This window comes from Nylanderia fulva, unplaced genomic scaffold (assembly GCF_048542155.1).
Source record: "Nylanderia fulva isolate GAGA-0341 unplaced genomic scaffold, ASM4854215v1 Scaffold7, whole genome shotgun sequence".
Classification (NCBI taxonomy): Eukaryota; Metazoa; Arthropoda; class Insecta; order Hymenoptera; family Formicidae; genus Nylanderia; species Nylanderia fulva.
This window is the reverse complement of record NW_028190807.1, coordinates 6,730,166-6,757,223: the sequence shown is the minus strand read 5'-3', so window position 1 is coordinate 6,757,223 and position 27,058 is coordinate 6,730,166. Positions and strand designations below refer to the sequence as shown.

General features: G+C 28.6%; 6 protein-coding genes and 1 long non-coding RNA gene across 9 annotated transcripts in view; 4 read left to right on the top strand and 3 right to left on the bottom strand.

Moving 5' to 3' along the window:
* Positions 1-4,739, bottom strand: part of rols (zinc-RING finger and ankyrin repeat domain-containing protein rolling pebbles) — a 33,714-nt gene extending 28,975 nt beyond the window's left edge. For all 3 annotated transcript variants that reach the window (XM_085488707.1, XM_085488702.1, XM_029301289.2), the window contains exon 1: positions 4,320-4,739. The gene's annotated coding sequence lies outside the window, so the exon portion shown is untranslated. The remainder of the gene's footprint in view (positions 1-4,319) is intronic.
* Positions 4,740-5,667: 928 nt separating this feature from the next.
* On the bottom strand, positions 5,668-7,120 carry LOC146720428 (uncharacterized). The gene is made up of 2 exons (XR_014926068.1): positions 6,880-7,120; positions 5,668-6,445 (listed from the first exon to the last, which is right to left on the bottom strand). It is a non-coding gene; the product is annotated as an uncharacterized LOC146720428 (long non-coding RNA).
* A 5,574-nt stretch (positions 7,121-12,694) lies between these two features.
* Positions 12,695-14,185, bottom strand: Ddrgk1 (DDRGK domain containing 1). The gene is made up of 2 exons (XM_029301334.2): positions 14,019-14,185; positions 12,695-13,571 (listed from the first exon to the last, which is right to left on the bottom strand). The coding sequence occupies exons 1-2, from the start codon at positions 14,104-14,106 to the stop codon at positions 12,781-12,783; spliced, it is 879 nt and encodes a 292-aa protein (XP_029157167.2). The 5' UTR covers positions 14,107-14,185; the 3' UTR covers positions 12,695-12,780.
* A 36-nt stretch (positions 14,186-14,221) lies between these two features.
* Positions 14,222-15,691, top strand: eca (transmembrane p24 trafficking protein eclair). Its single transcript, XM_029301336.2, has 4 exons — positions 14,222-14,495; positions 14,738-14,958; positions 15,071-15,217; positions 15,312-15,691. Exons 1-4 carry the CDS (start codon positions 14,363-14,365, stop codon positions 15,459-15,461), a joined length of 651 nt encoding a protein of 216 aa, XP_029157169.1. The 5' UTR covers positions 14,222-14,362; the 3' UTR covers positions 15,462-15,691.
* A 460-nt stretch (positions 15,692-16,151) lies between these two features.
* TAF1B (TATA box-binding protein-associated factor RNA polymerase I subunit B) lies at positions 16,152-22,698 on the top strand. Its single transcript, XM_029301322.2, has 10 exons — positions 16,152-16,582; positions 16,708-16,801; positions 16,935-17,139; positions 17,323-17,467; positions 17,541-17,689; positions 17,798-18,013; positions 18,222-18,451; positions 18,540-18,729; positions 20,397-20,837; positions 20,915-22,698. Exons 1-10 carry the CDS (start codon positions 16,496-16,498, stop codon positions 22,020-22,022), a joined length of 2,865 nt encoding a protein of 954 aa, XP_029157155.2. The 5' UTR covers positions 16,152-16,495; the 3' UTR covers positions 22,023-22,698.
* On the top strand, positions 18,736-20,390 carry LOC114929689 (isoaspartyl peptidase/L-asparaginase). The gene is made up of 3 exons (XM_085488565.1): positions 18,736-19,332; positions 19,413-19,712; positions 19,822-20,390. The coding sequence occupies exons 1-3, from the start codon at positions 19,095-19,097 to the stop codon at positions 20,376-20,378; spliced, it is 1,095 nt and encodes a 364-aa protein (XP_085344691.1). The 5' UTR covers positions 18,736-19,094; the 3' UTR covers positions 20,379-20,390.
* Positions 22,699-24,375: 1,677 nt separating the features above from the next.
* Positions 24,376-27,058, top strand: part of tws (protein phosphatase 2 regulatory subunit tws) — a 32,526-nt gene continuing 29,843 nt past the window's right edge. The window contains exon 1 of the mRNA XM_029301283.2: positions 24,376-24,735. The gene's annotated coding sequence lies outside the window, so the exon portion shown is untranslated. The remainder of the gene's footprint in view (positions 24,736-27,058) is intronic.

Genomic DNA, 27,058 nt, shown 5'->3' with positions numbered 1-27,058 from the left:
GTTTATTTGTTCTTTGTCCCTTTTAAATAATCACTAAACTTTGATACGTAACATGCGCAATATATACATATGTGTTACATTGTGTGTGTTTCGTTTTTGTATCCAAAATATTTACTTTAGATGGAATAATTAATGTTTCAGTTTTTCTATCTCCACTTTTGTCTGTAAATTTTTTTTGCGTTCGTTTAAACATCTTTAATCAGGAGACAGAAATATCGACAACTCTGCTCACCAAAAGAATTTAAAATCAGATTTCTATGATTATTAATAGTTGATTCTAGGTTTTATATTTTTTTTTATTTATTCTTGTTGTTAAGTAATATAGAAAGGTAATTTCATTAATTAGAGGTAATTAAACGTGATCTAATTAAGTATACATGTAAAGTATATCATATCTATGATAAATATATTAGTCGACCTTTGAATTTTCTCTTCCAATATAATTTACTAATATACAAGACAAAAATGATTTTAAAAAAATTAATTATTTCATATATGCTTTTTTATGCTGAATACAATTCTAACTTTCAAATTGTAAATAAATTTAATAAATATTTTATACTTTGTTTTTATTAATTTAATCTTTAATATCATTTCCTCTTAAACCTTGAAAATGCAAAAACAATATGTTTAATTTTAAATAAAATTTTTCCAGTACCTACATCAATCCGAAGTAGCTGTGGTGTCTCTTTTTTACAATTTTAATTTCTCGAAATTGTATAACGCAAGAGAACAATTCTGAAACCAAAGTCACATATTTGAGCCTCAAAAAGATTACAATACAGGGATTAAATTATTCTCTTAGAATTTTTTTCAATCGAGTTACTACGTACCTATATAATATTGCAAGAAATTTCGTGTATTACAAATCGATGTATCGATGCAAATACATATATATATTTTTTTCTTTTTGAACCCCATGGCAACCGGTTCCTCGTGGCTACGTACGCGTGGTTCCTCCTCGAGTTCTAGACGCGAGAGCTATTTCGGGAGACGCGATTGCCGCCGTCTCGACGTACCGGTAGACGCCGCCATTCTTCTGGGATTTGATCACCGGAGGAAAGATAGTCTCTTGGGAATGCATCTCGCGAATACCGTCGGTCGATATTCTCGTTTCGTGCGAATTTGTCGCAGCAAAGACGCAACTACTTTGAAATCCATTAATCCCATATATATTCAGAACGAAGAAAAACTTGTTTTCGCGTTTTATTTTTATTCTCGACGAATATTTTATAGAATTGCGGACATGTAACAAATATAAACGAGATAATTAATCGAGAAAAAGTGAAGATAAGATTGATTCTATAATATTTGCTTTGTGCAAATAGTCTCTGTCTATATACTTTGTCTATATTTCTGCCATAAGACGGTGGATGTAGATTTTCATCCCGAATGGCGGTCACGACCACGCCTTTATGTTCGCAGGGGGTCCCTATACTTAGAACAAAAAGGACGAAAAAGAGGGTGAGATCTTTCGGCAGTCGTTGCTTAAAACGTTTTCAAAGAAAAACTGAAAAAGGCGGTGTCTTCTTTAGAGGAAGAGAGAAAGAGAAAGAGAGGGATCACTGTTTGTGAAAGTAAATTTATATTCCCGCATACGTGACAACAAGGACACTATCGGATAAACTGTATTTTTCATGTTTATTTCATTATAATTATTTATTTTTCAATTTACGAATATCTAAAAATATCTCACAAACAGGTAAGTTAAAAAAAAAGTGGGTCTCTCTAACAATTATATCCGGCGGAAGAACAAGAAAAAATTGTTCTATTCTTAGAGTGCATCTTTACTTCTCTTTCTTTCGCTGCAGTCTTCTCTGTCTCCCTCTTTTTCTCTTTTTATCTTATACTATATAGAGTATCTATCACGTACTTTTGCGCAAATGATGAAGTTTAATTTCTAAGTTTCCTAAATTTTCTGTAATACAAGTTTTTTCTAGATATCGATTACAGTCGATGCATATCGTGCAAGTGAATTCATTTTAAAAGGTCGTGAGTTATAAAGCGAATTAAGTAATTAAGTCACGGAACAAAATAATTTGTATAATTACACACCGACGTTAAAAGCGAGAAAAATAACGTGGGATAGCAGTGGCAGGATATATGCGTTGACATCCGCTTTATACTCCAAATCCTGTCAACGGGTTCTCACATGATGTATCCATTGAAATAAATGTCAATACTCATATGATAAAATTTTGGAAGGCGCCAGTCTTCTATTCGATCATATCTGTATATTCTAATTATTTCAAAAAAAATGTCGTGCAAACTTCTTATTGTTACTTGACGTAATGTAAATTGAAAAAAATATTTTACGTTAATTTAATTTCATGTTACAAAGGGAGATCAATGACCTCGCGACGAGCTTGCAATACATCTTGTCTTAGGTATCCTCAATCAGGACATCTCCGAGGGGGAGTTGTACCTTGACACGACCGTATGTCTCAAGTTGAACGAACTTGACTTCCCTAATCGTAGACTTCCGATTCTCTAAGCACACGCACGTGCCACCTTACTTGCGCCATCGATGTGAACACAGGGAGGTCTTGTATAAAGACTAAACCCTATTTTCCACGTGGTTTATGCGCCCGATAATCCCAAGAGATGACGTACCTAAATCGCTACCGAGATTATTCCTTAGCTATATTTGGCTTCGAACAAACAACTTTTGGCAAAACATTAGCGTTATTATATTTTTTGAATCGCAATCCATTCGATTAAAACTCGCGAGTTTTAGCATAATTAAAAAATTGCATCTTTATCATATATTATTCTGAAGTTATAATTGAAACTAAAAATTAACATTTTTTTTATTCGTATATATATTTAAGAAAAAAAAAATAAAAAATTAGCGTTCTTGAGGTTAAAATCTTTCTGTGTATTTATTTTATATAGAACTCTCTTATCAACAATCATTCTTCTCCCCTCATTTTGAAATCTGTTCTGATTACAAAGCGATATAATGCGAGGCGAACACGTGCGCGTGCAATTAATGAAGAATTAATAAACACACGTATTAAAATTCCGAGAATACTTTCTGACTCAATATTTTGCATCTTGCAATCAGCTGTATCAAGTATTTTTCTTAGAACAAGTTACACATTATATCATTAAAAAATATGACTTAATTCATATATAATGAAAAGATCAATATCAGCTTATATAAAAAATTAAAAAATTATAATTATATCATGAGATTAAAAAATAGCATTAATCATAATTGAATGAAATAGGATTTTCTTAGGAAACGAAGGGTAGAATTGAAATGCCATCGCATATGTAAATTACGTAAAAGCTATACATAGTACAATCGTCGCGTCGTAAGAATCGTGCGATAAGAATGACGGCATCTTGAAGAACGATCGCGAGGGTCGAGTAGCTGCGCGAAGGTGACAAAAGCTGAAGATAAAGCTGGAGCACGCGCGCACAGCTTTTCGAGAGGGTAGCTACATGTCCTTTCTTGACGGGTGGCTGTTGAATGCCGATAAAAATAGCGGCGCGATGGCATTACACACCTATGGATACAACGAACGTCGGCGTCAACCAAACGGAAGGAAGAGTCCACGTTCCCGGTCGAATTGCGTGTTCAGAGGAAGCTCTATTTCCGGTCCAAATCCTTTCTTCCTCTTTTTCCCCTTTCTTTTTCACTAATACTTCTTCTATTCTTGAAATTGTCACGTTGTTAAGAAATACAATATGTTAAACGTATCTTTTATCAAATTAAAAATTAAACTGCAAAATGGAATGCTAATGTAAGTTGTCGCAAACTTGTTTATGTAAATGTATAGCGAGATATATCTGGTTCTTCGACAAATTTAATTTCTTGAAGAACGTAGAGCTCTGTGAACTTTGATCTCTCGTCCGAGTCACGCCCTAATATAAATAATTGCAACTTCGAGAGATCGATTTAACATATCTTAATATATGTATATCAACGCATTTAAATGCATTTAACGTACGTATGCACTTTTTATATATTTCTAGATTCTTTGGCTGACTTAAAATCGTTTTGTTTATTGCATTCGATTTTTTTTTTCATATCTTTGCCAAAAAATACATTTAAACTTGATTTAATATTTTTTTCTTGTTTCTAAAATGTTGATAAAGTAAGAATTTAGCAACAAAAAATATTTAAACATTTCTATGTATGCATATATATAAGTAATCAATAATATATATTTATATAAATAAAAATAAATTCATAAATAAAATAAATTTATGTAAATTTAAAAATAAAAATTTTAGAATTTTTTGGTGATATGTACGATTGTCTATATATATATATATACTAGTTAGAAATTGTCGCGAGAGTAACTTACCGGTGTGTCCCAGCCTGGAAATAGCAGCGACGTCGGGCCGTCGACTCCTCCCGAGATTCTCGTGTTCTGTGTTGCACGATGATACTTTTCTTCCTTTCTTTTCCTTGGATTTCTTTGTCGCGGGTGCCACCGTTCAAACAGGACAAAAATCTCGTCGCGTCGCGAATAAAACGAGCAAAGAATTAAGATAATTGGATGCGCGAAACTAGAGGTGAAAATTTCTTGGCTGCTCGCGAATACGTTTCGAGACGTACGAATTATTTTAACGATATAAATAAATAAATAAATAAATAAAAAATGTCGTCTAGAAAAAAATAAATAAACCGTCCGGTCGGATATGTCAGATTCCGCGAAGAGCTTGCGCAAAGCTCCCTTGTTTCCTCCAGGACTTCCGAACGAATCAGCGCGCTCCGACCGACTGCATCGCGCTGCTTTGACTCTCTGAGATGCGAGAAAAAGCTCACTTTCGGTGCGAGCTTTCCTCCGTCGTACTCCACCCCGCCAGACGTTAGCTACTTTACAACTGGATGCAGTCATGTCGCTTTACATCGTTCCCTCTAATGCACCGTGTGCTGAAAAATACATCATTCAAATAGATTAATATTTTATTAACCATCTTAAATGCAAATATGTAAATTCTTTTAAAACTCTTCAAACTAAAATTTTAATTTGAAGAAATTTTGAATAAAATTTAAATGAAAAAATATTAAATGATCAATATAAATTGTATTGATCATTTAATATTTTTTTTTCATTTAAATTTTATTCAAAATTTCTTCTCTGACACCATAGTTTTTTAAATATTTTGCTAGGATAAAATAAGACATCCCATATACATATATTTATATTTGATTATATATGGACTTTTCTCCGGAATGTTTGACTCGTAAGAGAGAGAGATGACATATTAAAGTTAATAAAATATAACAAAATACAACATAAATATAACATAATCTTTTTATTTCCTACTCGACGATAGCATTATTACCAAGTATTTGAGATATCCATTGCTCAAGTATGTGGATTTTATAAACGTTTTTTTAAACATATCTAATAGTAATTAAATTAGGTTTAAAAACTTTTTTTATGAAATCAACATATGTATGTGCTACCTCGAATAATCATGATGCGTATCGGATGTAATATATCCTATCTAAAAATGTCGAATCAAACAATAAAGTTGAAACATATTATTTTTTTTTTAATCATTTGTATATTTCTCAAACATAAATTTTATTAGCAAGAAGTTAATAAAATTTTTAATACAATTTTTGAAGATTACATCTAAATATTACAAATTAAGACATATAATTTACATAAGAAATAAAAAATAATAAGAGATGATATATACGATGCAACTTACAGATTTATTTATCTGATATTTTATCACTTTTACAATTAGATACAGTTAGATCAAAATTATTTTCTTTGATAGAATCATTAGCTCGAATTTTTTTTTTATGTCAACTGATCAAACAAGAAATAATGTGTCGGGATTATGATGCTAATTTAGATTCAATATTAAGAGTTTAACAAGGCTCTGTAATATAAATATAAATTTAAAGTGTAAGACAGACAATAAGAGCCAAATCGCGGATGACAGTGCGTTATCCCAACGAAACTAAATTTTTTTCCCGTTAGAATTAAATACCTGTGCACAAGGCACCAAATTTTACTTGGTCACGGCCAAGATTTAAAATTGGAATAATCTCTACAAGAGATTTAATTCCATACATCCTCTCTTCCCCCCTAAGCAAATAAATGCGAGAGAAAAATATAGATCCGAAAGTCACTGATCGGGAATCGATTTTCTCTTACACTTTAAATTTATATTTAGATTCAATATATTATAAAAATATTCGAAATTTTTATTCTAAATATTTCTGCAAAAAATTTTATTGCATCTTGTTTCAAGATTATTATGTAAATTTATTAATCGTAACATAATATATGTATGAAAGATACATTCTTGAAAGACTGATTAGGATATATGCATGTCAACGAAGTTGTCCTTGTTTTTAAAGATTGTGCCCCATGAGCCGTATTTGTCATTTTTCTTTGAGGCTTGCTGTTGTTGATATTGTTGCTGTTGTTCTCTCGACGATGTATATTTTTCCTTGTCTTTCCTGTAATTAACAACTGGATTAAAATATTTTCCTTTTTTTTACATTGTTAAGTTCAAAAAATTTCCAATTGACACGTATTATCAAGTTCAGAATTCTAATTAATCTTTCAAAGATCTCAATCACTTAAGATTTATTTAAAAAATATTAATAAATAAAAGTTGGAATGCTTTTCATAACTTAAACTGACTTGATTTAAATATTAAGTAATTATTAAAAGTAAAATGCAAATATGAGGAAGAATCGCGACAGAGAAGAAACTTCGCCGCTCCTTCTAGACTCTTATTTTATATACAAGTTTTTCCAATTTAATCTGTATAAAAATTTTTTTGAATATTTTACAGTAAATATATATATATTTTTACAAAACTAACTCACATAAATTAAAATTCACACATTTATTATTTTTAATTAATAAGTGTGGATATTATACATACTTAATTTCTTGATAAGGTCCTTTAATAGTGGACCCGCTTACATCAGTGTACACCATTTTTTTTGCACTGATGAACTATTTTATTCCTTCTGGTCTTTAATTAAACCACTCAAGTAGATATTAAAAGCAGTCTGTACTGACAATCTGATAAGCGATCGCTTAGAGATAATTCGTTGGATTTTCTTTCGAGTACCACTCGGAAATTCTTGTTCACCACAAAGAATTATCTATCGTTTTTATTGCTGTGAAATAACAGGAGTAAATATTTTATTTCTATTCTAAACGTGAAAATCTGCCTTTTACAATAAGATATTTGCAATTATTATTCTATATTTGTAATTACTCTATGGAACGTGATGTAAATGAACCAGGACTAATAATTCAAGCCGATTTCCAGAGTTGCCTCGTCGACTTCCTTTGCGTGTTCCAAGATTTTTAGCCAGTCTGCGAAAAAAATAGAAGAATTACAAAAATCATGAATAATGTTTTTTATTATTTTTAATAATTAATTTTACACGCTGATAATATAAGCTTTCAAAATATAATTGCAAAATATATAATATGAATTGACGTACAATCGAGAGACAGTCTATTAATAGATATACGTATGCGTCAGTTAATTAATTAAAATATCTGACTTTTATCTAAGATGGCAGAAATTAAAATATGCAATATTTCTGTGCGACATGAACTATATAATTAATGACTCAAATTTATATAAGAGGAAATGTGGAAAAATAATGGAAATACCCGATAATGCAAATTTCTTTTATTGCAACATTCTTCTTTTAAAAAATCAAAACTTCGATGTATTATACATTAGTTCCTCAATTTTTATTACATTATACAATTAAAAAAATACATTTTTTAAGTTTATGTTTTATATTTAGGAAAATAATTAGCAGATATAATTTTAATAATATTTATCAATGCAGAAAGAAGACAGGCTAAAACAATGACTATATATAAAAATAAAAGCACGAACTTTTTACAATCATTTTCTTATCATATCATGAATAAAAAAACAAGTATAAAATTGCAAAAAAATTAAAAATGTTTTTGAAACTATATTATTGAATAGTCAGGAAAGAGAGAATTCACGTTCTCAAGGCAATCTTGTCTAATGAAAAATAAACGGATAAGTAAAACAATATTCTCCGAAAAGCATGTAACATATGTTATTATCTCTGTAGAAAAGATGATCGATCCAGTAACTAATCGACAAACTTTCCTATTTCTTATGATTTTCTGCTTACCTAACACTAGGTAGAAATGTTGGGGAATTGCCTTGGCAATCTAAAATCTTGCACCTCATGGACACATAAGTCTTCGCAGCTGTTGTGGAATTTATCTTGATAACGTGTGATCGAGAAGCGCTGCTCTCTATTTAATATTCATACGCATTCTTCGTTGATCAGATTAATCGAACAAAAAACCGGATTTTTACTTGAACCTTGAAACTTGAAAACAAACGTTACAATCTTTGAAAGACTGAAGAAGACTGTTGGTTCTCCAGCAAACTTGCTGCTTTTACATAGTCACCAGCATTCCCCTTCTTTGTTCATCGATCGCCATCAGGTGGGGATATTATGGTTATTTGATGGACGTAAAACGATGAACACTCGATAGATATTTACATTTGTTTATTTAAATATTCTATTGTTCATATAAGCATATATTTTCGGTTAAAAGTGAACAATAAATTATTGATCTCTCGATTCACCGAAAATAATGTGGGAATATAAACATATTCACAAAACAAAATGAATCAATTCACATATGTATATTAAATTTATACAATTTTGTTGTATTGCAAATAGATGTAAATAAAAAGATATAAATAGATAATATAAGATTCTTTCAAGGAACAATTATAGTTTTTTATTGTGTCATTTTATTGATTCAGAATTATCGACTTTTTCTATCGATTCTCATCGAGTTCTTCAGTTGCTAACATCCATTATGACATGGCAAGTTAACTCATTTACATTAATAAGACATTTCATATATTCTCATTACATTCATTAATAATTCATAAAATCATTAAAAGAGCTTATAATATCTCTAGAAATTCTTGTTTAGTTTATAGCTTAATCTGCTTTTAAAAACAATTTTGTATTATATGACACAAAAGTTTAGTAGATTTGCTATAAATTATATGATCGTATAATAATTGTATTTATCTTTTGTTAGAATTTTAATAACACAAAAGAAAAAAAAGTAATAATTTAATCTTGTTACAAAATACGCTGGTTAATGGATAACAAAGTTAGACAAATTTTATTTTAAATAACGAATTACAAATAAAAACTAAAACTAGAAAATTTATTTGTAACAAATTTTTCGCAGTGAAATTGTTTGTTAGCAAATAAATCTTTGTTTCTAATTATATCAAAATTTGTTTAAATAAAATTTTATTTTTTGTTAGAATAGCAAATTTTTTAAGATATTAAATACATGTCATAAGTAAATTTATAAAGAATATTTCTCTCACTTCTTTTTCTCGATATTTACTAATAATTAATTTAAACAAAATTTTTTTTTGAAAAAAATTAATTTTTCAAAATTCTTGAATAACAAAGATATCCTTCTAAAAAACAATTTATTTTATTAAATTTAAAAAAAAATTAATTTTTTTTAATTTAATAAAGTAAATTATTTTTAAACGGATATCTTAAATTGTTATTCATAAATAATTATTTTTATTTAAAACTGAATTTTTCTTTCAATTTTACATAAAGACAAATATATATAATTCTTTTTGTAAAACAAACTATATATGTGTTACCCATTTTTTATCATTTAATTATTCAAATATAGGAAAAAAGCAAAAAAAATTGTTTTTACAATATAAAAATTGTCATCTTTATTTATAGTTTAGTATTAAATTTTGTTTGCTATAATTATAAATTAAAAACAAATAAATTGTTAATTAAATTAAGCTGAATCAAGTTGAAACTGTGTCTTCTTATAGAATTAGGCATTATTGTATTTAAATAAAATTTTATTGAAAAATAAAATCGCGATTGGCAGCAATATAAAAAACAAGAAGCAACGTATCCGTAGTCAATGATCTAAAAACACGGGTGGAATCGCGTGACTGTGTTAAAAATACATTTTGACGCTTGCAATCCAAGCACGATCCTTAGAGACACATTCGCTTCCGTTTCTATACTTTTGCAAGAATGATTCACAGCATAAATATAAATTTTTACAAGATTATCCCCTCTTTTATTCTTTATTGTCATTTCTTTCAGAATTAACTTTCAGAATTTTTCAAAAATTTTTTATCTCATTGAACACATGTACACCGTTCTTCAATATAATATAAAATAAAAAAAAATTAAGTCTTTCTTTTCTTTATTGTTGAATATGATAACAATAGCAAATTTCGATCAGAAGAACGTTATTAGTTTGCGAGAATCAGCTCAAATTAATTTCTTCGCAAAAGTGGATAAAATATTATTTATACTTATACAGCTAGTACGGATGTGTAAATTATGAGAAAAGTATTATCATTTTTCCAAAAACAAGGCCAATTATTTTTTTTAAAGAAACAGATATTTTATAAAGATCATGTCTGATTAAATTAATTTTATAATGAGGCATGAGCGCGATTATATTATAAAAAAATGTATCAACATATAGATTTTCTCTAAAACGACACATTCCTATTTCTTTGCGAATAAAGTTATACTTTATTAAAGCTATAATTAAAGCTTTAATAAAGTTATACTTTTGTTAATATAAAGATAATTCATTATTAGTTTACTCATTAAAGGCCTAATTTATGTATAATAATTTGTGCATTTATTGCTTGTTTTATATTGAATCGATTGATCAATTTTGAGATTTCGAAGTTCGAAAATTCATTTCTTCTGTAATTCTTAAATAAATTACATAAATATAGTGGTATTTTTTTATAATATATTATTTTATTTATTTGTAAATCCATTTTATTTTGAAAATTTTTTAACCGTAATTTTCATTTATATGTCAATTACGAGTGAATTCTTCAAATAACAATATATGTATATATACATATATAGGTAACGAAATGTAGTGTAAAATATGCATAAATACATAAAATATGTATCATACATATTGTATATTATATATATATATATATATATATAATATGTATATATTATAAAAAATATATATAATATAATACATGTATATATTATAAAAATATATTTATATATTATAAGTAAATATTTTTCACAATTTCTATAATTTTCTAACTGCTACTTCTTTTTAAAATTAGTAAAAATAAAATTACACATACACAAAATCATGAATGTTTTTAGCGAAAAATAATGCGGATCAACAAAAGAAAACGCACTAAATCAGATTAAATCTGATATCGTGTAAAAATTTATTGCAGAACGATTCTGCACGTGTAATATAGTTTTTATTTTCACGACGAAGTAGTCGTATCAGCGCCGTGCCCATTGAGCAGAATAAATTATACTTGATGAGGGAAAATAAGAATCGGTGAGTGTAGCTTGTGTAGTTTATTAAGGTAAACTAGAATCTGATGCAATATCGACTCACCATGTCGTCAGGATTCACGTAGCATCGTAAAATTCTTCTCCGTCAAGTGTGTGACATTATTTACGCATGGAAAAGTTGGCGAAAGAAAGCGAATATATCGAATATCTCAAAATATATATGTATCGAATATATCGATTATATTGAAATACAAATGTCAAATTCAAGGAGCACATTCTCAGCAAGATTATTATTGAAAATAGTAAAGGAATGAAGTAAGATAATTAAAACTTGAAATCTTTATGATTTATCTTTTATAAATCTTAATCACTTATTGTTAATCTCTTTATCAAAATTTTAGCGCGGAATTAAAAATTAAAAAATATATATATCTTAAATATGCATGATTAAACTTTAATTAAATTTTAGAATTTAATTTTTCTATAAAATTTTGATAAAACTAGTTATTATTATGATTTTCATATACATATATATATATATATATATATAATAGATAGAAAACTGAATCTCCTCTCCCCTCACACACACACACACACGTGCACTTTGAATCACGTTATGAATTCTTCTAGTTTCTGAAATACTTTAAAGAAATTGCATATTTATTTCTGACTAGATTCAGTTTTTATACTGTGTATTATTTATACCTCTTTGTTGATATTTTTGTTATGTATGTTAGCTTTTTTGTCTTCATTCTTACACTACCATTAATAGATTTTATCTATTTCTACTATTATCTATTTCTTAAAAACAGGTTTCGACATGCAATTACAGAAGTTTTTGAGTGCAAGAAAAACTTATGTATTTCATTCTTTTACTTTATTATAAAGTAAAATAATAAAATACATCCTTTTTTGAGTAAATTAAAACTATTTTCTTCTAATCCTGTATAATATTCGTTTCAAATAAAGTTGCACTTATGTTTAATTATATAATTATAATACTAAAACTACTAACATTTTTTAACATGACAGGTAAAAGTATTAAATATAATTTTGATAATTGAACTAATTACTTTTAGGATAAAGTTGATAATTGAACTAAAGATATTTAGGACACATTAAGTTTAAAAAACAGTAAATTTTAAAATGATCCATTTCAAAAATAAAAAAAGAACATGTGATTCAAAATGCATGTAAGTTAGGATTCAATCCATCTATATATGAGAATTGAAGTGAGATGTAACTTTTATATTTCAACAAAAAATAATAATTAAAATAAAATCCATGTGATAACTTTACTTAACAATGTTACAAATGTTTTATAAAATCGAAATAGATCATTAGAAAATATTTTGTAATTGATTTCATTATAATTCAATCAATAATTCATTTAATCGTAATTATGCATAATATATACAAATAGAGAACATCATAATATATATATTTGTCTAACTAGCTGAAACACTACAACTATTTGCAGGAGTCAAATTGATTAAATTATTCGAATATTCAGCTAATTCGGTAACACTAATTCTACCACGTTGTCGTACAAATTTAGCAACAGATTGAAGTTCATCTTCTGATATATAAATAAATTTCCCTCTATCATCAATTACTCCAGTCAAATTACCATTTGCTTGCAATTCTTGAATTCTTTCTACCACACTAGGGGTCTTTAAACCAAAATGTGCAGCTAGATCTTCTAAGACTAGCACTTTGTTCTGCTTTATATATGTGAGAAATTCTTGCAACAAATTTTCTTCGTGCTCTTTGTCTTCTTGTTCATAACCTTCTTCTTCGATGTTAAAGGCTTCTTTCATCTTTAAGTATTCCTCATATTCCTTTTTTTCTTTCTCTTCTCTAGCTTTCTTTTCTGCTTCCTCTATTCGCAGTTCCTCCGCACGTTCTTTCTCAGCCTGTTTGTCCCTCTCTTCTTGCAAAAGTTGTTCTCGTTTTTTACGCTCTTCTCTATCTCGTTCAGCTGCCTCTCTCTGTAGCTTTTTTTCAGCTTTAGCTGCTAGCTTTGCCCGTTTTTTCGCTCCTACTTTATGATCTGGTAATTCTATTTTGTCATCTGCATCATCATTATCTTCATCGACTTGTCTGTTATCTTCTTCATATGATTGGTGATTAGCATTTCCTTGCATACGATGTCTAACATTTCTAACACCAGCTGCTCTTCTTATCGGCCGACCTTGTACTGCAGCATTTTGAGCATTTACAGGTGTTTTCTGGACATCTAGAAAGTAAAACTGGTTAGTTTATTGATTAACATATGGTAATCATTTTTCTTTAACAAATAAGATCTCAAATTGTTGAAGCGACTTAAGTCAATGTACTCTGATTAATTTTTCGTGAAAAATGTATCATCGATTTGATATAAACTGACAATTAATCAACTATAAAAAATAAAAAAAAAATAATTTCAAGATTAGTCTGAGGTTAAAAGTGACAGAAGTATGTATTACAAGAAAAGCGTAATTTTATACATAAGCATAAAGCAATTTTTGACATTTAAACTTAAACTGATAATTAATCAACTATAAAAAAATATTTAAAAAAATAATTTCAAGATCAGTCTGAGGTTAAAAGTGACAGAAGTATGTATTACAAGGAAAGCGTAATTTTATACATAAGCATAAAGCAATTTTTCATATTTAAACAAAGCTATCGCTAAATAACGTACTTTCGGATCTACGTTGTAGGAAAACGATGCATATGATAATTAATAAAACGATCGTCGATGAAATGAATATCAACAGATTCACATCCATTTTTGCTCAACAGCCGACAGGTTATAATTCCGAATTCCGACAGGTGACTCGATAGCGAAGATCGACAAATCGCGCCGTCGAGAGTATCGATAATCGAAGTTGGTGCCGCCACTATCGATATCTATCAATGTCCGCCTATTTGTTGTCACCTTATCTCTCTGACGAAAGGTGACGTGTATTCCGTCTGTTATGCGTACGAACATTTATTCGTGATTTAATACTGTCATTCTGTCATTGATTCTACATTGCGCGAAACATGTTAAAATACGGGAGTATCTTCGTTATTTTTTTATGCATTCTTAAATTCGGAACCGGTTTGTATTTCCACATTGGCGAGACGGAGCGAAAATGCTTCATCGAGGAGATTCCCGATGATACTACTGTCTTAGGTGAAGTTCAATGCTAACAAAATAAACACTTTGCTATATATTATAATTTTGCAGTGTCATAAAATAGGATTCTTTGGCAAGAATCTCATTTCACTCCATTACCACATGTATGAATATATGTAAATTATATTGCATAATGCAGGTGGTCTCCTTCGAATGCTTAATTACCTTCCAGGAATATTAAAAATTTGAAGTGATTACCTCACTGTAAAGTTTCATTTTATTTTATTCTGTCTTTGCAGTCAATTACAAAGTGGAACTTTATGATCCAAGAAGCGGGGGTTTTATGCCGAGTAGTCCTGGCATTGGTATGCATGTCGAAGTAAAAGATCCTGACGACAAGCCTATTCTCTCAAGAGTTTACAGTTCAGAGGGTCGAATTTCCTTCACTTCGCACACACCAGGAGAACATGTCATTTGCTTATATTCGAACAGTACCTCATGGTTCAGCGGTACTCAATTGGTAAAGCATATATATATTTATTATTAAACTGAATTGAAATGTAAAATATGAAAAATGAGACAAAAAGTAGATCACAAATTGAACAATATAATTTAACTATCTTTATTTGCAGAGAGTACATCTGGATATTCAAGTAGGAGAACACGCAATTGATTATGCCAATGTGGCACAGAAGGAAAAGTTATCAGAGCTTCAATTAAGAATACGTCAACTTTTGGATCAAGTTGGACAAATAACTAAAGAACAAAATTATCAAAGGGTATGAAACAAATTGCATAATTTCCATATAAAGCAATGTTGTATAACATAAAAGAAATTAAGAATTATTATAAATGTATTTATATTTTTTTTAGTATCGGGAAGAGCGCTTTAGGCAAACCTCAGAAAGCACTCATCGTCGTGTATTTTGGTGGTCTTTGACTCAAACGGTAGTTGTCCTAATTATGGGCGCGTGGCAAATGAGGCATCTGAAGAGCTTTTTTGAAGCAAAGAAACTAGTTTAATTGTTGCAGCAAAACATTAAACTTATCAACAAGAATATCATTGTTTGTAGCTTCAGACAATTTCCATCAACATTTTTTCAGAAGACCTCTTATCCACATTACATTTACATAAAATTGTTGGTTATTTCCTGCAATTGAACTTGTGATTATCTAATTGTGTAATATGTAATAAATTATAATATATAAAATATATCTTACATAAGATATATTTTATTTATTCTTTCTTTGTCTTTTTTATAGAATTTTAATTTTTTTCAAAGTTCTATATTAAATATCCATATAAACTATGCGAAATAAATTAATTACATATATAAAATTAATTAAATAAAATTTATTATATATATTTTTTAATATAAAATAATTAGTTATATATGTATATTGTAGTTTTTTATAGTAGAACTTTTGCAAATATTTAGCTATGTTGCTTATTGACATGTCCTGAGTATTTACCAAAGTCTTGAGATTTAAAAATATTTTCATGCGTAAAATGACAAAAAATTTATATATTTACTGAGCCTTTAAAAAGGGGAACTTAGAACATTATTATTCATCATTACATAATAATTATAAATATATAATTAATAATACTAATAATTATTATTATTTGTAATTATATATTATTTATTATATTAATTATTCATTATTTATTTATTTATCCATTATGTATTTCATGTTAGAAAAGGATAAGAAGAATGGATTTTCTTCCCCCTCTTTATCAGGGATTCGCTGATTGGTTGATGCCATTCTAATATCATGGGCAAAAACATTCACGTGATTCACGTCACGGCAGTTAGCACGTGTAGTACGTTATGAATTGGAAAAAAAGTATTTACTCTTTTACATCATAACTATTTCCAAATTTTTTATTTAAATAAATAAAACATTTCCTGGAAAGTTGCGTATCGCTTTTATTGCTAAATATTTAAATATATAAAATATAAATGTTGCACGTGTATGTATACATACAGTGTTTTCTTGTGATAAAATTGCGTACATTATTGTCAATTGTTTTCGGATAATAATTGTTAAAGAAAATGCTGCAATGCGCAGTTTGCGGTTGCACCGAATTCTATAAAGCATCTGGTTATTCCTTTTGCTCAACATGTCAAACGCAAAATGAGGTAAAGTCAAAAAAAATATGTATTGAAAAGAAATAATAATTTCTTTTATTATATATATATATATATACATATATATATATATATATGTATTAGATAAATATTATTGATATATGCAATTTATTTAGGATGCCGGAGAAGAGTTAGAGCTGGAACTGCCTATGGAAAGTAATACAAGATTGCGGAGAACAAAAATCCGTTATGTGAAACATAACAAAATAGGTTTATTTTTTTTCATTTTCTAAAGGAATTATTCATATAATAAATTATGTACAGTAGACTGTGTAATGAATCAAGTAAATTTTGATTATTATATTATTGATGAAGTGTAAATTTGATATTTTTTTATATGTAGATGAGGAAGTTGGATGGACATCATGGGAGTTGTATAATTTTGTCTTAATTGGTTTGACAAATGAGCTTATCGAACTTGGTGTATCAGCTGACATAAAATTAACAGTGTTACAATTGTGGGCACGATACCTAGGGAAACTGGAAATTGCTTTCATATCTACAAACAAGAAACTAGTACCAAAACTAGCTAGGAGATATAAGAAAAGGTTATTATAAAGTTTATTCTATGTATTTATATTTAGTTTTCTTGTTTCATTACAAACAAAAAAGAATTTATATTTTTGAATTATTTTATATATATTGTGTTTGAACACTTAAAATCTTTGAAAGAGAGATAATTTAAAGAGTTTAATGTTGAGAATAGTAAATTATAATGCAATTTTTTATAGGGATGCTGACATTATATATGGCAAGGTTTTGTCACAAAAGAGAGTTAAGAAACAGAGAAAAGCTGAAGAAAGTAATGTGACAGATTCTGCGATTTCTACTTATTTAAGCGAAGAAACTTCCTTAAAAGAATTAAATAGAAATAAGGTATGATTTGACAAATATATTTGATCTGTAAAAATCTAGTTTATAAATTATAAATGTAATGTTTTCTCTACAGAAACTTATGATCACTGCAGATTACGATAGATTTATGCAGTCACAAATGAGTTCAGAAGGAGATACGCTAAGTACATTTAACCAAAGTGTATATAGTATGCAGTCTAGTACACACACACAACACACAAGACAATCTTCTGTAAATGAAAGGTAAATAGAAATATGAATATAAGCATAAAAGAATTGAAATATACATTATTATGAATACATTCTCTATTTTTCAATATATATATATAAATATATATTTCTCTCTTACAGAATAAAATTTAATTCTACTGCTAAGAAGGAGACAAGAAAGATAAAAGATATGGCAAAGAAAATACCAAGACACAAACGCAAAAACTATAAGCAAAAGCATATAACAACTCAATATAAAACAGGACCAGAATTAATTACACCCATGAAATTGTGGGCAATCTTATATTTGGCTCTAAGGATTCATGATCAGAATATACATTTAGGTGACATGTTAAGGTAGAGTTTGTGAATATTTTATTTAGTCTTCAACCTTTTTTTCAAAATAATATAAAACTTGTTAATACATTATTGTGCTTGCATTATTGTAAAAGTAAATATTTCTTTTATTAATATTATAATTTTTCAGTAGTTTGTCTTATTGTATGTCCATATTTATCTCATATTTTTATCATTATTAGCGTCTTTCAACATTTTATTTTTGCAGATATGGTAGAGAAGGACATTTATCTTATTACAAATTGGATCGATTGATACCCCCTGAAATAACTTTAACAAAAACTGATGTAAATTTCTTATCACGAGCTGCGGAGATAACGCATAAAGGAATGAGAAGGATAGTTGGAAGAATGGCGAAATTTCTTGGAGTCACGAAACTAATTTGTCCTGATTTCTTACCACTTATCAATCGATATTGCAATGAATTGAATTTACCAAGTATGTGCACTATGTAAATCTAAATCTTAATCTTATAATTTTATGTGCATACATATATACAATTTATACAAAAATATTATATTTTCAGGAGGTATATCGTTATACACGGAAAGATTAATAGCTTTATCCCCACCAGAAATGAAGTTTGATAAAAAGTCCTGCATTCCCAATTATGAAGCTCGAGCTATGGCATTTATTATTGTAATATTGAAAACCTTATTGAATCTAGATGGTATTACAGAATATGAAATCAGTAATGTTGCTGACAAGATTAATAGGTATGTATCAAATTGAATTTTGCATAATTTAAATAATATAAAGTAATAATATAAAGTATAGTGAGAAGGAAATAGAGAGAATATTTTCAGATTTTTTACATTATATTATAATATTATTTCATTTATTTGATATGTACAGTCGACATATAAATTAAAGAAAAAATGAATAAGAGGGAATAAATCATTGTAACAGTTGAATACATACATATGTATGTGTAGTAACATGTGTATTGAATGTAGTCGATTATATTTATCTTGAAATGTGTTAAATTTGGAAAAATGTTATGTAGATTTAAAAATTATTTCACAGATATTGAAATATTTTGACAACTATTTTAAATTTAAAATAATATGAATTAAAAATAATGCAATATCAATACGGAAATTTTAATGCTCCATGTATATTAATACATGGTAGCATTGGAAATTTTGATGATAAGCTCATCGTTGAAAAAATGACAAGTTGTAAAAAAGCAGCATCTACTGGATATCAAAGTTTATTAAATGGTGCAAGTTCTATAGAAGCTGTAGAGACTGCATTGTGGTGGTTAGAATGTGATGAAATCTTTAATTGTGGTTATGGGTCGGTTTTAAATAATATAGGTATATAAATATAAAAATAGTTATGTTCCCGAATACAACCAAATAACACTCTAACACACTACATTATATTTGATTATTAGGAAACGTACAAATGGATGCATGCATAATAGATGGCTTTAAGTTAGAATGTGGATCTGTGGCAGCAGTGTCAGATATAGAGCATCCGATATCACTCGCTAGATATGTTTTGCATAATTTTCCAAACTCTATTATAGTAGGAGAAGGTGCAAAAAAATTAGTAGAATGTGCAAAATTAAATTTGTTATCTAAAGGAAATATGATTGCACCCGCACCATATTTAGCTCATAAATTGGAAGAAACTGGCAGTTGTGATATTGATCTGGATATTGGAGATCATTGTTATGCGAAATTATTAGAAAGTAAATTGTGCATACATTATTTATAAGAGAAAAAAAAATTATTTTTATTTTTGTTAATTTTATAAGAGAAGTCTTATAGATGATTTTGATAGAATTTTCACGCACACAGATTATGGGGGCACTATTGGCTGCATAGCTTATGATGGATATGCTATTGCTGCAGGAACTACAAGTGGTGGTTTAAATAGAAAATTAATAGGCAGTGTAGGCGAGTCTTCTATACTGGGTTACAGCGCGTATGCTAATAGAAATGTAGGATGTTCATTAACAAGTCATAGAGAATCTATTACAAAATTTGGTTTATCAAGGGTCATTGTAAGCGATATTGAAAGAGGATATTCTCCATGGAAAGCTTTGAAAAGAAATCTCGAGTGCACGAACGATTATACATCAACTAAATATAATTATATTGTCGGTGGAATTGTATTTAAAAAATGTGGTGAATGGAGCGTATATTTTGCCTCTCATAAAATGCCTTATGTCGTAATTATGAACAATTGCATGACATTCGGTACAACTTTAAATGACAAAAAGATAGAAAAATACAGTGAATATCAAAAACGTCTTTCATATGATTGCAGATTCCCTCTTGTAAATAATTTTACATCGGAATATATATTATTCTTTCTCCAATTATTTAAATTTGCTATGTCTTTTTTTCATTAATTTAATATTTTTTTTCAGTGCCATTAATGATGAAGGTATTAGTGATACAAAGCTATTTAGTTTTCGAGAATGGCAAAAATATATTGAATGTAGAAAAGCTGTCTTAGCTAATGCACACTATCCTACCAAGTTAAAATATAGTCCTCATATACCAGATGTAAATGGTTTATATGTCAAATTTTTGGAGACCATTGAGTCCAAAATAGACAGAGAAGAACCTGAAATAACTACATATAAACATCTAATACCACGTGAACTTGTTAATGCAATGAAACAATGTATGACTAATATAAATTATGCTAATTTACCAATAGATGAGGTAAACGAATTTCCTCCTTCACTAACGGCACATCACTCGTATCTTCAACAATTATTAGAACATCCATTATATGATCTGCCAAGTATACTTCGAAATGATTTTTTTTCTACAAAAATTGGATACATGACAAAACTAGAATTGTAAGTGTTGTATCAAAAATTGTAGCTTATTTATAAAATGTTATACAAATATAATATATTGCATTTTTTCATTTTAGCATCTGCAAATTGATTTCGCATTACAATATACAATTAAATTTTATTGATTCAAATTTGCATTTCATTGAGAAGACCGTACCACTTTTTGAACAAACAAAAATGGCTAGTATACAAGATTTGAAGAATAATACAGAAATACAGGACTTTTTGGAGAATGATATTGAGAAAAAAGAAAATATTATCGATTATTTACATAAAAAAATGTCTTGTCATCTTAAAATCGATTTAAGGAAAAGATATTATTATGACAACATTCGAAATGCAGTTATAAAGGATGACCCATTAGTATCATCAAATGAATTTATATTTAACGAGACTCTCCCGAATGGAAAATTGTCAATCCCAGACATCAATGATGAAAATATGGAAGAGGAAGATGATGATGAAAATGATACATGTTTAAAAAATGTTGTTCCTGAAGAAACAGCATTATTATTGTCCAAATTCTGTAAAGAATACGATATAAATCTTTCAACTATAGAAAAAAAAGCTATATTTAAAGATTTAAGAAATAAAACACAAAAGAAGCAACTTTTTAGAAATGCACATGGTAAATTTGTGAAGCAAAGTGATATCGACAATTCAAATAAAGATTCTTGTACAGAAGAATCTGAAAGTATTTCAAAAGAAACTTTCGAAATAAAAAATATACTACCAAATATTTCCGATATTTTGAATGTAAATACTAACGCATCTATTTTTGATGATCTCATGAAAAATGAAACTGGATATGATGCGTTTAATCAGTTGGAGAATAATTGTAAAGAATCAGTAATTGATGATACTATTTTTACATTAGATGAAATTTTTAATGATAACATTCTCCGATTGTTCAGACCTTTTAAAGATTATTGGATGTACCATTGCAACTTTAGCCGTGTGAAACCGAAGAATTTTGAATTATTTGAAAAAATGCTGCCAAGAAGTTTTCGATGGTTACTAAATGAATGTGCAAGCATCATTGAAATGTCAGTGGAAGACCTTTATGAAGAAGTATGTCTTGTTGAAGCTTATTATGCTCATTTCTCAGAGCAATCCGATGCATCAAATGAAAATGCTGAAAATAACAACAAAGCTTATATTAACGCAATTTTAAAAAAATGGTAAAATGGAATAATGAAAAATATCAATTCACCTGATACTGTGATATTATAATTATACATATCTATATGAAAATATTATAATATTTTTCGAAGTATATGTAGGGTGTAATTGAAAGATTTGTATAAACTTTGAGTGTAAGTTTTACATCAGAAAAATTAAAAAAGATATCTATAAAGATTCTAAAAGGCTCAATTATAAAGATACAGCTCTTCAAAGTTAGTAAAAAGAACCATTAAAATAGTCTCCACATTTAAGATTTAATATACATTTAGTATATTTATAAATTTACTAAAATTTTTTACGTGCTATAAAAATATATCTAAAACAACTTATTCAGTTCTCGTTAATAACATAAATAGTCTTTAATAACGAATTTATGACAGTTGTAAATTTTAACAATGCATCCTTGACATCTTTATGTGTGATAATCAATGTGTAAATATGCAAAAGCTGTAAATTCTCAAGATTACTCTAAAAATCTGATTAAAAATTTAAAGCTGTTATTATATTTGTGTTAATGATAAAAAGTTATACAATTTTCTATTTCTAAATAATTGTCATCCTTATAATGAAGCTTTTCTGAATCTTTCTTTATATAATCTTTTTTTATTATTTTAGTGTGTAGAATTTACATTCACTAAGTTTTTTTAAAGCTCTTTCGGTTACATTTCTGCATATATGTATGGTATTACATTAGCATTATATTAAAAACGTGTTATGCAAAAATATTTAAGAATCGAAAATATTCTTCCTCAAAAAATAAAAAAATGCTAATTTATAATAATATTTTACGAGTATTTATTTAATGTGTTATTTAATCAAAATGAATAATTTTACCAATGACTAGTATTTAATATATAAATTATATTTTAAAATATTTATTGTAAGGGATTTTATGATATTTAAAAATAATTATATATTTATTATAAATAACAAAATTAATATACCTATTGATGAATGAGAAAATAATTATAAATATATATTATTTATGTTGTATATGAAATAATTGCGATTTATATGTTTGCAACATATTTAAATATTAATAATTAAGTTTTCTACATATATGAGCATTATATTTAAAGAGATATACATAAAAAATTAGTAATTTTTCATTAATTTCAGCTTTTTTAATGAAGTAATTACCTAAACGGTATATCAAATTATAACTTGTATTATATATATATATATATATATATATATATATATATATATATATATATATTATGTATATATACTATAATATACAAATTATATAATTTTATATATCTTTTAGGTAGTAGTTCATTGAAAAAAATATATCTATAATGTGTATTGTATATAATTTTAAATATTTTGCTATTTTAAATAAGTAATTTTATTACATTTCTATGTAAATCTTAATAATTAATGTTGATTAATTATAACTTTTATATTGCAGCTCATACGTACAACTTTTTTTATGAAATAATATAGTTAAATATATGTAAAGGATATGGCATATATAATTTCTGTTGCAATCTTTGATTATAAATATTGAATCTCTCTTCATGCACAGGCAAGAATCTGTATTCATCATAATTGCAAAAAAAAAACAAGTATATCATGTATATCGTATCCGTTCTGATCTGACACGCGCCAGTATCAAGGAAATATATAGCATCTCGATCAATCTCGGTCGAGTGCAACTATCAGCAGCTATTGCCCTCGGTGAGGGCAACCGCGTCTCGTTTCATCGTACACACACGAGTATATAGGGTGTCTCAAGCTTACCATACTATACGTTTATGAGAGACTCAGTTTAAGGTTTTATTTGGAGACGATTTTTTCTCAGCGAAAATGTCGAGGAAAGTCATCATTTTTTTAATGTTCTCAATTTTTGAAATCGTGTATCTTAATGTAACTAAGCCTTAAATTACAATTCTATTAAAATAAACTTTACCTGAAATTAACTAAAAAAATGTAATTTTGTTAATCATTTATTTTCACATGGAAAATGTCGAGGAAAGTCATCATTTTTTAAATGTTCCTAATTTTTGAAATCATGTATCTTTGTAACTAGACCTTAAATTAAAATTCTATTTAAATAAACTTTACCTCAAATTAAAAAAACTGAAAAATGTAATTTTGTTAATAATTAATTTTCACAAGGCTTAGTTTACAAAAAAGCTTTTATTTTCAATCGTTTATAACTCGAAAATTATTGGACATTTTCGCAGAGAAAAAATTTGCAAATCGCTTGAAAAGTGGTAGAATAAGTCTGGGACACCCTGTATAAATTTACGGAAGGCGACGCGACCGGGCTCGCTCGGCTCGGTTCGGCTAATCTCGGGCGCGCTCGGCGCGAGCGAGTGTATTGTACGTACAGCGAAGTGCTCAGTAGTAAACACGAGTTCGTGTGAGACGAATGGTGTCGCGCTGTCGCGACGACATACCCGGCACGTCCTGCACGTAGTAAAGGAACGCTGTCGCACGCGCGTGTGTATATGTGTAGATGTGTGCGTGCGTGCACATATCCTTCTGAAGTCACCTGCGATTGGCGCAAACCGGCAGTGGTGCAACTGCGAGAAGACGCGGTTTACCCTCGTGCTATCGTCGAGCCGACACGTTTCACCAGTTGCGGCGAGACGTCGGTGACGCTTCGTCGAACGTCATCGTCCTGCAGGAGAAAGAAGGTCCTACGAGCGTGCACGACGAGGTACAGGACTCGCTAGTTTGACGGATAAGTCTCTCCTGCAAGGTGAGTTCTCTATTCGGAAGTTGTTCGGGTTTATCGCGACGGCGAGATATGCCGTTCAACCCGTATATATGTATATATATTTTTTTTTATGTACTTTTCCTGCCCTACCTATGTTAGGAAGGAAGAAACGCAATCTCCCGCCAATTTGTAATGTCTATTACTGTAACAAAGACAGATAATGCGCAATTGTGACCTTTGACTCTTTATGGCACACGAAATATCAATAGCCTTCCCCTCCGAAATAGTGTTTCAAGAAGCTTCTCCAAATTGAATAAATCAAATGTCAAGTACTCTTCCAAGTACTGCGAAAAATATATCAACAGAGAGAGAGAGAGAGAGAGAGAGAGAGGCGGAATAACTTTCGCTCTCGAAAAAGAGCGTTTTTAATTGCTGCTTTAATAGCGCGATTAAAGATCCTGGATTCGCGTCATCTCGATTTCGCGTGTGTCGACAGAGGATGGCGCGAAAACATTCACACATGAATTCGGTTCCCCTTGTCCCCTTCCGGTATATGCACGGCGTGTCTTTTCCCTTGCACCTGCTGCACTTGGATTCCGAGAGGGCATTTATGAAAACGTAAAAATATATTGTATAAGTTTATTATTTTTTTTTACTATCGGGAAATAGGCTATTATTATTTTTTTTCCGTAAAATTTTATATGTACCATTAAACATTTCTTATACTGTCTCATTTATGCCATGATTATTGCGATTTATCGATAATTTTTGAAGAGAATAATTAGAAATTATTAGAAAATAAATAGAAATATATAAAAGATATAGAAATAAATATATAATTAGAAATATTAATAATTAGAAAAAGAGAATTTTCTATTAAATTTTTTGATAAATTGAGAAACATGTACGTATGATGATATCTTTTTGAGAAAAAAATTTTTAATTTTGCGTGGCAATAAATTAATTTTGTAAAAAAATGCTGTCTGCATTTAACGCGAATTTAGTTGGATGAAACGTCAGTTATCTATCGTGACATCGTGATACGCAACGTGATGACAAATTGCGCGGTCCAATTCGATAGCCCAACACCATATTCGATGTATCTCTCGTTGCATAAATGATAGCTGAAATCAGATATGCGAGGGGGAGAGAAATAAAGTGGTAGTATGCCAGTCGTAACAAAAATCAGAAATTATATTGTACCTAATAAAAAATCGTTTAATAATATTTGAACGAAATGTTATTTGCTCGATCTGGACTAAATTGCATATATTCCGATAAATTGAAAAAAAGTATACGTCAAATCTATGAAAATTGCGTATACATACCGTAATAATTTAAAATCTATAATAATACCTAATTAATAATAATGATAGGTAATTACCGAGGGTCAGCATGACGCAAGCACCTATTGCTACCTCGTAAATTAACTTAATATAATAATAATTTTTTAATAAAGTAATTTAAAACCTATATAACTGTTGTGAATGAACGAAATGTTTTCTCTAATCAAAGAGCTAGAGGAAATTAAAATAAATGTTAAAAAACATAAAAGAAGAGAGTAAAAAACAATTTTATAAGATATATTTATTACTTTGTGCACGTGCGATGAAATAAATCGAATATACACATCATACATACATAAAAATAGTAATTTTATCTATATTTTACGCATATTTTACATTAATATGTATTTTTTCTTAAAAAAATATGGAAAAAATATTACAGTGATAATGAAGTAATTTTTCCAGTTTTAAACAAGTAATTTCCATCTAAAAATACATGGATTTTTTTCAGTGTATTTTTCCGTAATATAAATTGTAATCGAATAGTTCGGGATTCTATTAAAAAGCATGCAAAATAAGTATATACCTGCTGCATTATGATGAATACAATTGTCAAAATGATAGTTAATTACCGAGGGTCAGCATGACGCAAGCACCTATTGCTACCTCGTAAATAATCCCTTCCGGTTACGTCTTCATCATTTGCTTGCCGAAGACGTCCTTGCACAGATAGAAACGGTATCGCTCTGAATACGCGTATGCGATGATTGTAACACGAGCTATACAGGCGAGCTGCGTATATTTGACACTTCATTGTTATCAATTAACTAGCGAAAGTTTCTTATTGTCGATAGACGAAGGGAAATAATCTATTTCATTCAGACGTAGTAGGGATCATTGATTTGGGCAAAAATAACTCTCCCTCTCTCTCTTTTTTTTCTTATATAGATTATGATATAGCTTGATTGCCTTTTCATTTTACTTAAGGACCATTCACTTAAACCTTCGTGGATGGAATATTTTTTGTATAGCATCTCTGCCCTAAAAAACTGGAAAAATACAATTTACACAATTAAGGC

Bases quoted from the DNA above. Each gene is read 5' to 3' on its own strand.
- Ddrgk1 (XM_029301334.2), bottom strand. From the start codon at position 14,106: ATGGATGTGAATCTGTTGATATTCATTTCATCGACGATCGTTTTATTA. The intron at 13,572-14,018 runs GTACGTTATTTA...TTTACTTTCTAG, and splicing joins CCTACAACGTAGATCCGAAA to ATGTCCAGAAAACACCTGTA.
- LOC114929689 (XM_085488565.1), top strand. From the start codon at position 19,095: ATGCAATATCAATACGGAAATTTTAATGCTCCATGTATATTAATACAT. The intron at 19,333-19,412 runs GTATATAAATAT...TTTGATTATTAG, and splicing joins GTCGGTTTTAAATAATATAG to GAAACGTACAAATGGATGCA. The intron at 19,713-19,821 runs GTAAATTGTGCA...TCACGCACACAG, and splicing joins TTATGCGAAATTATTAGAAA to ATTATGGGGGCACTATTGGC.
- TAF1B (XM_029301322.2), top strand. From the start codon at position 16,496: ATGCTGCAATGCGCAGTTTGCGGTTGCACCGAATTCTATAAAGCATCT. The intron at 17,468-17,540 runs GTATGATTTGAC...TTTTCTCTACAG, and splicing joins AAGAATTAAATAGAAATAAG to AAACTTATGATCACTGCAGA. The intron at 17,690-17,797 runs GTAAATAGAAAT...TCTCTCTTACAG, and splicing joins CAATCTTCTGTAAATGAAAG to AATAAAATTTAATTCTACTG.
- eca (XM_029301336.2), top strand. From the start codon at position 14,363: ATGTTAAAATACGGGAGTATCTTCGTTATTTTTTTATGCATTCTTAAA. The intron at 14,959-15,070 runs GTAAAGCATATA...CTTTATTTGCAG, and splicing joins GGTTCAGCGGTACTCAATTG to AGAGTACATCTGGATATTCA. The intron at 15,218-15,311 runs GTATGAAACAAA...TATTTTTTTTAG, and splicing joins AAGAACAAAATTATCAAAGG to TATCGGGAAGAGCGCTTTAG.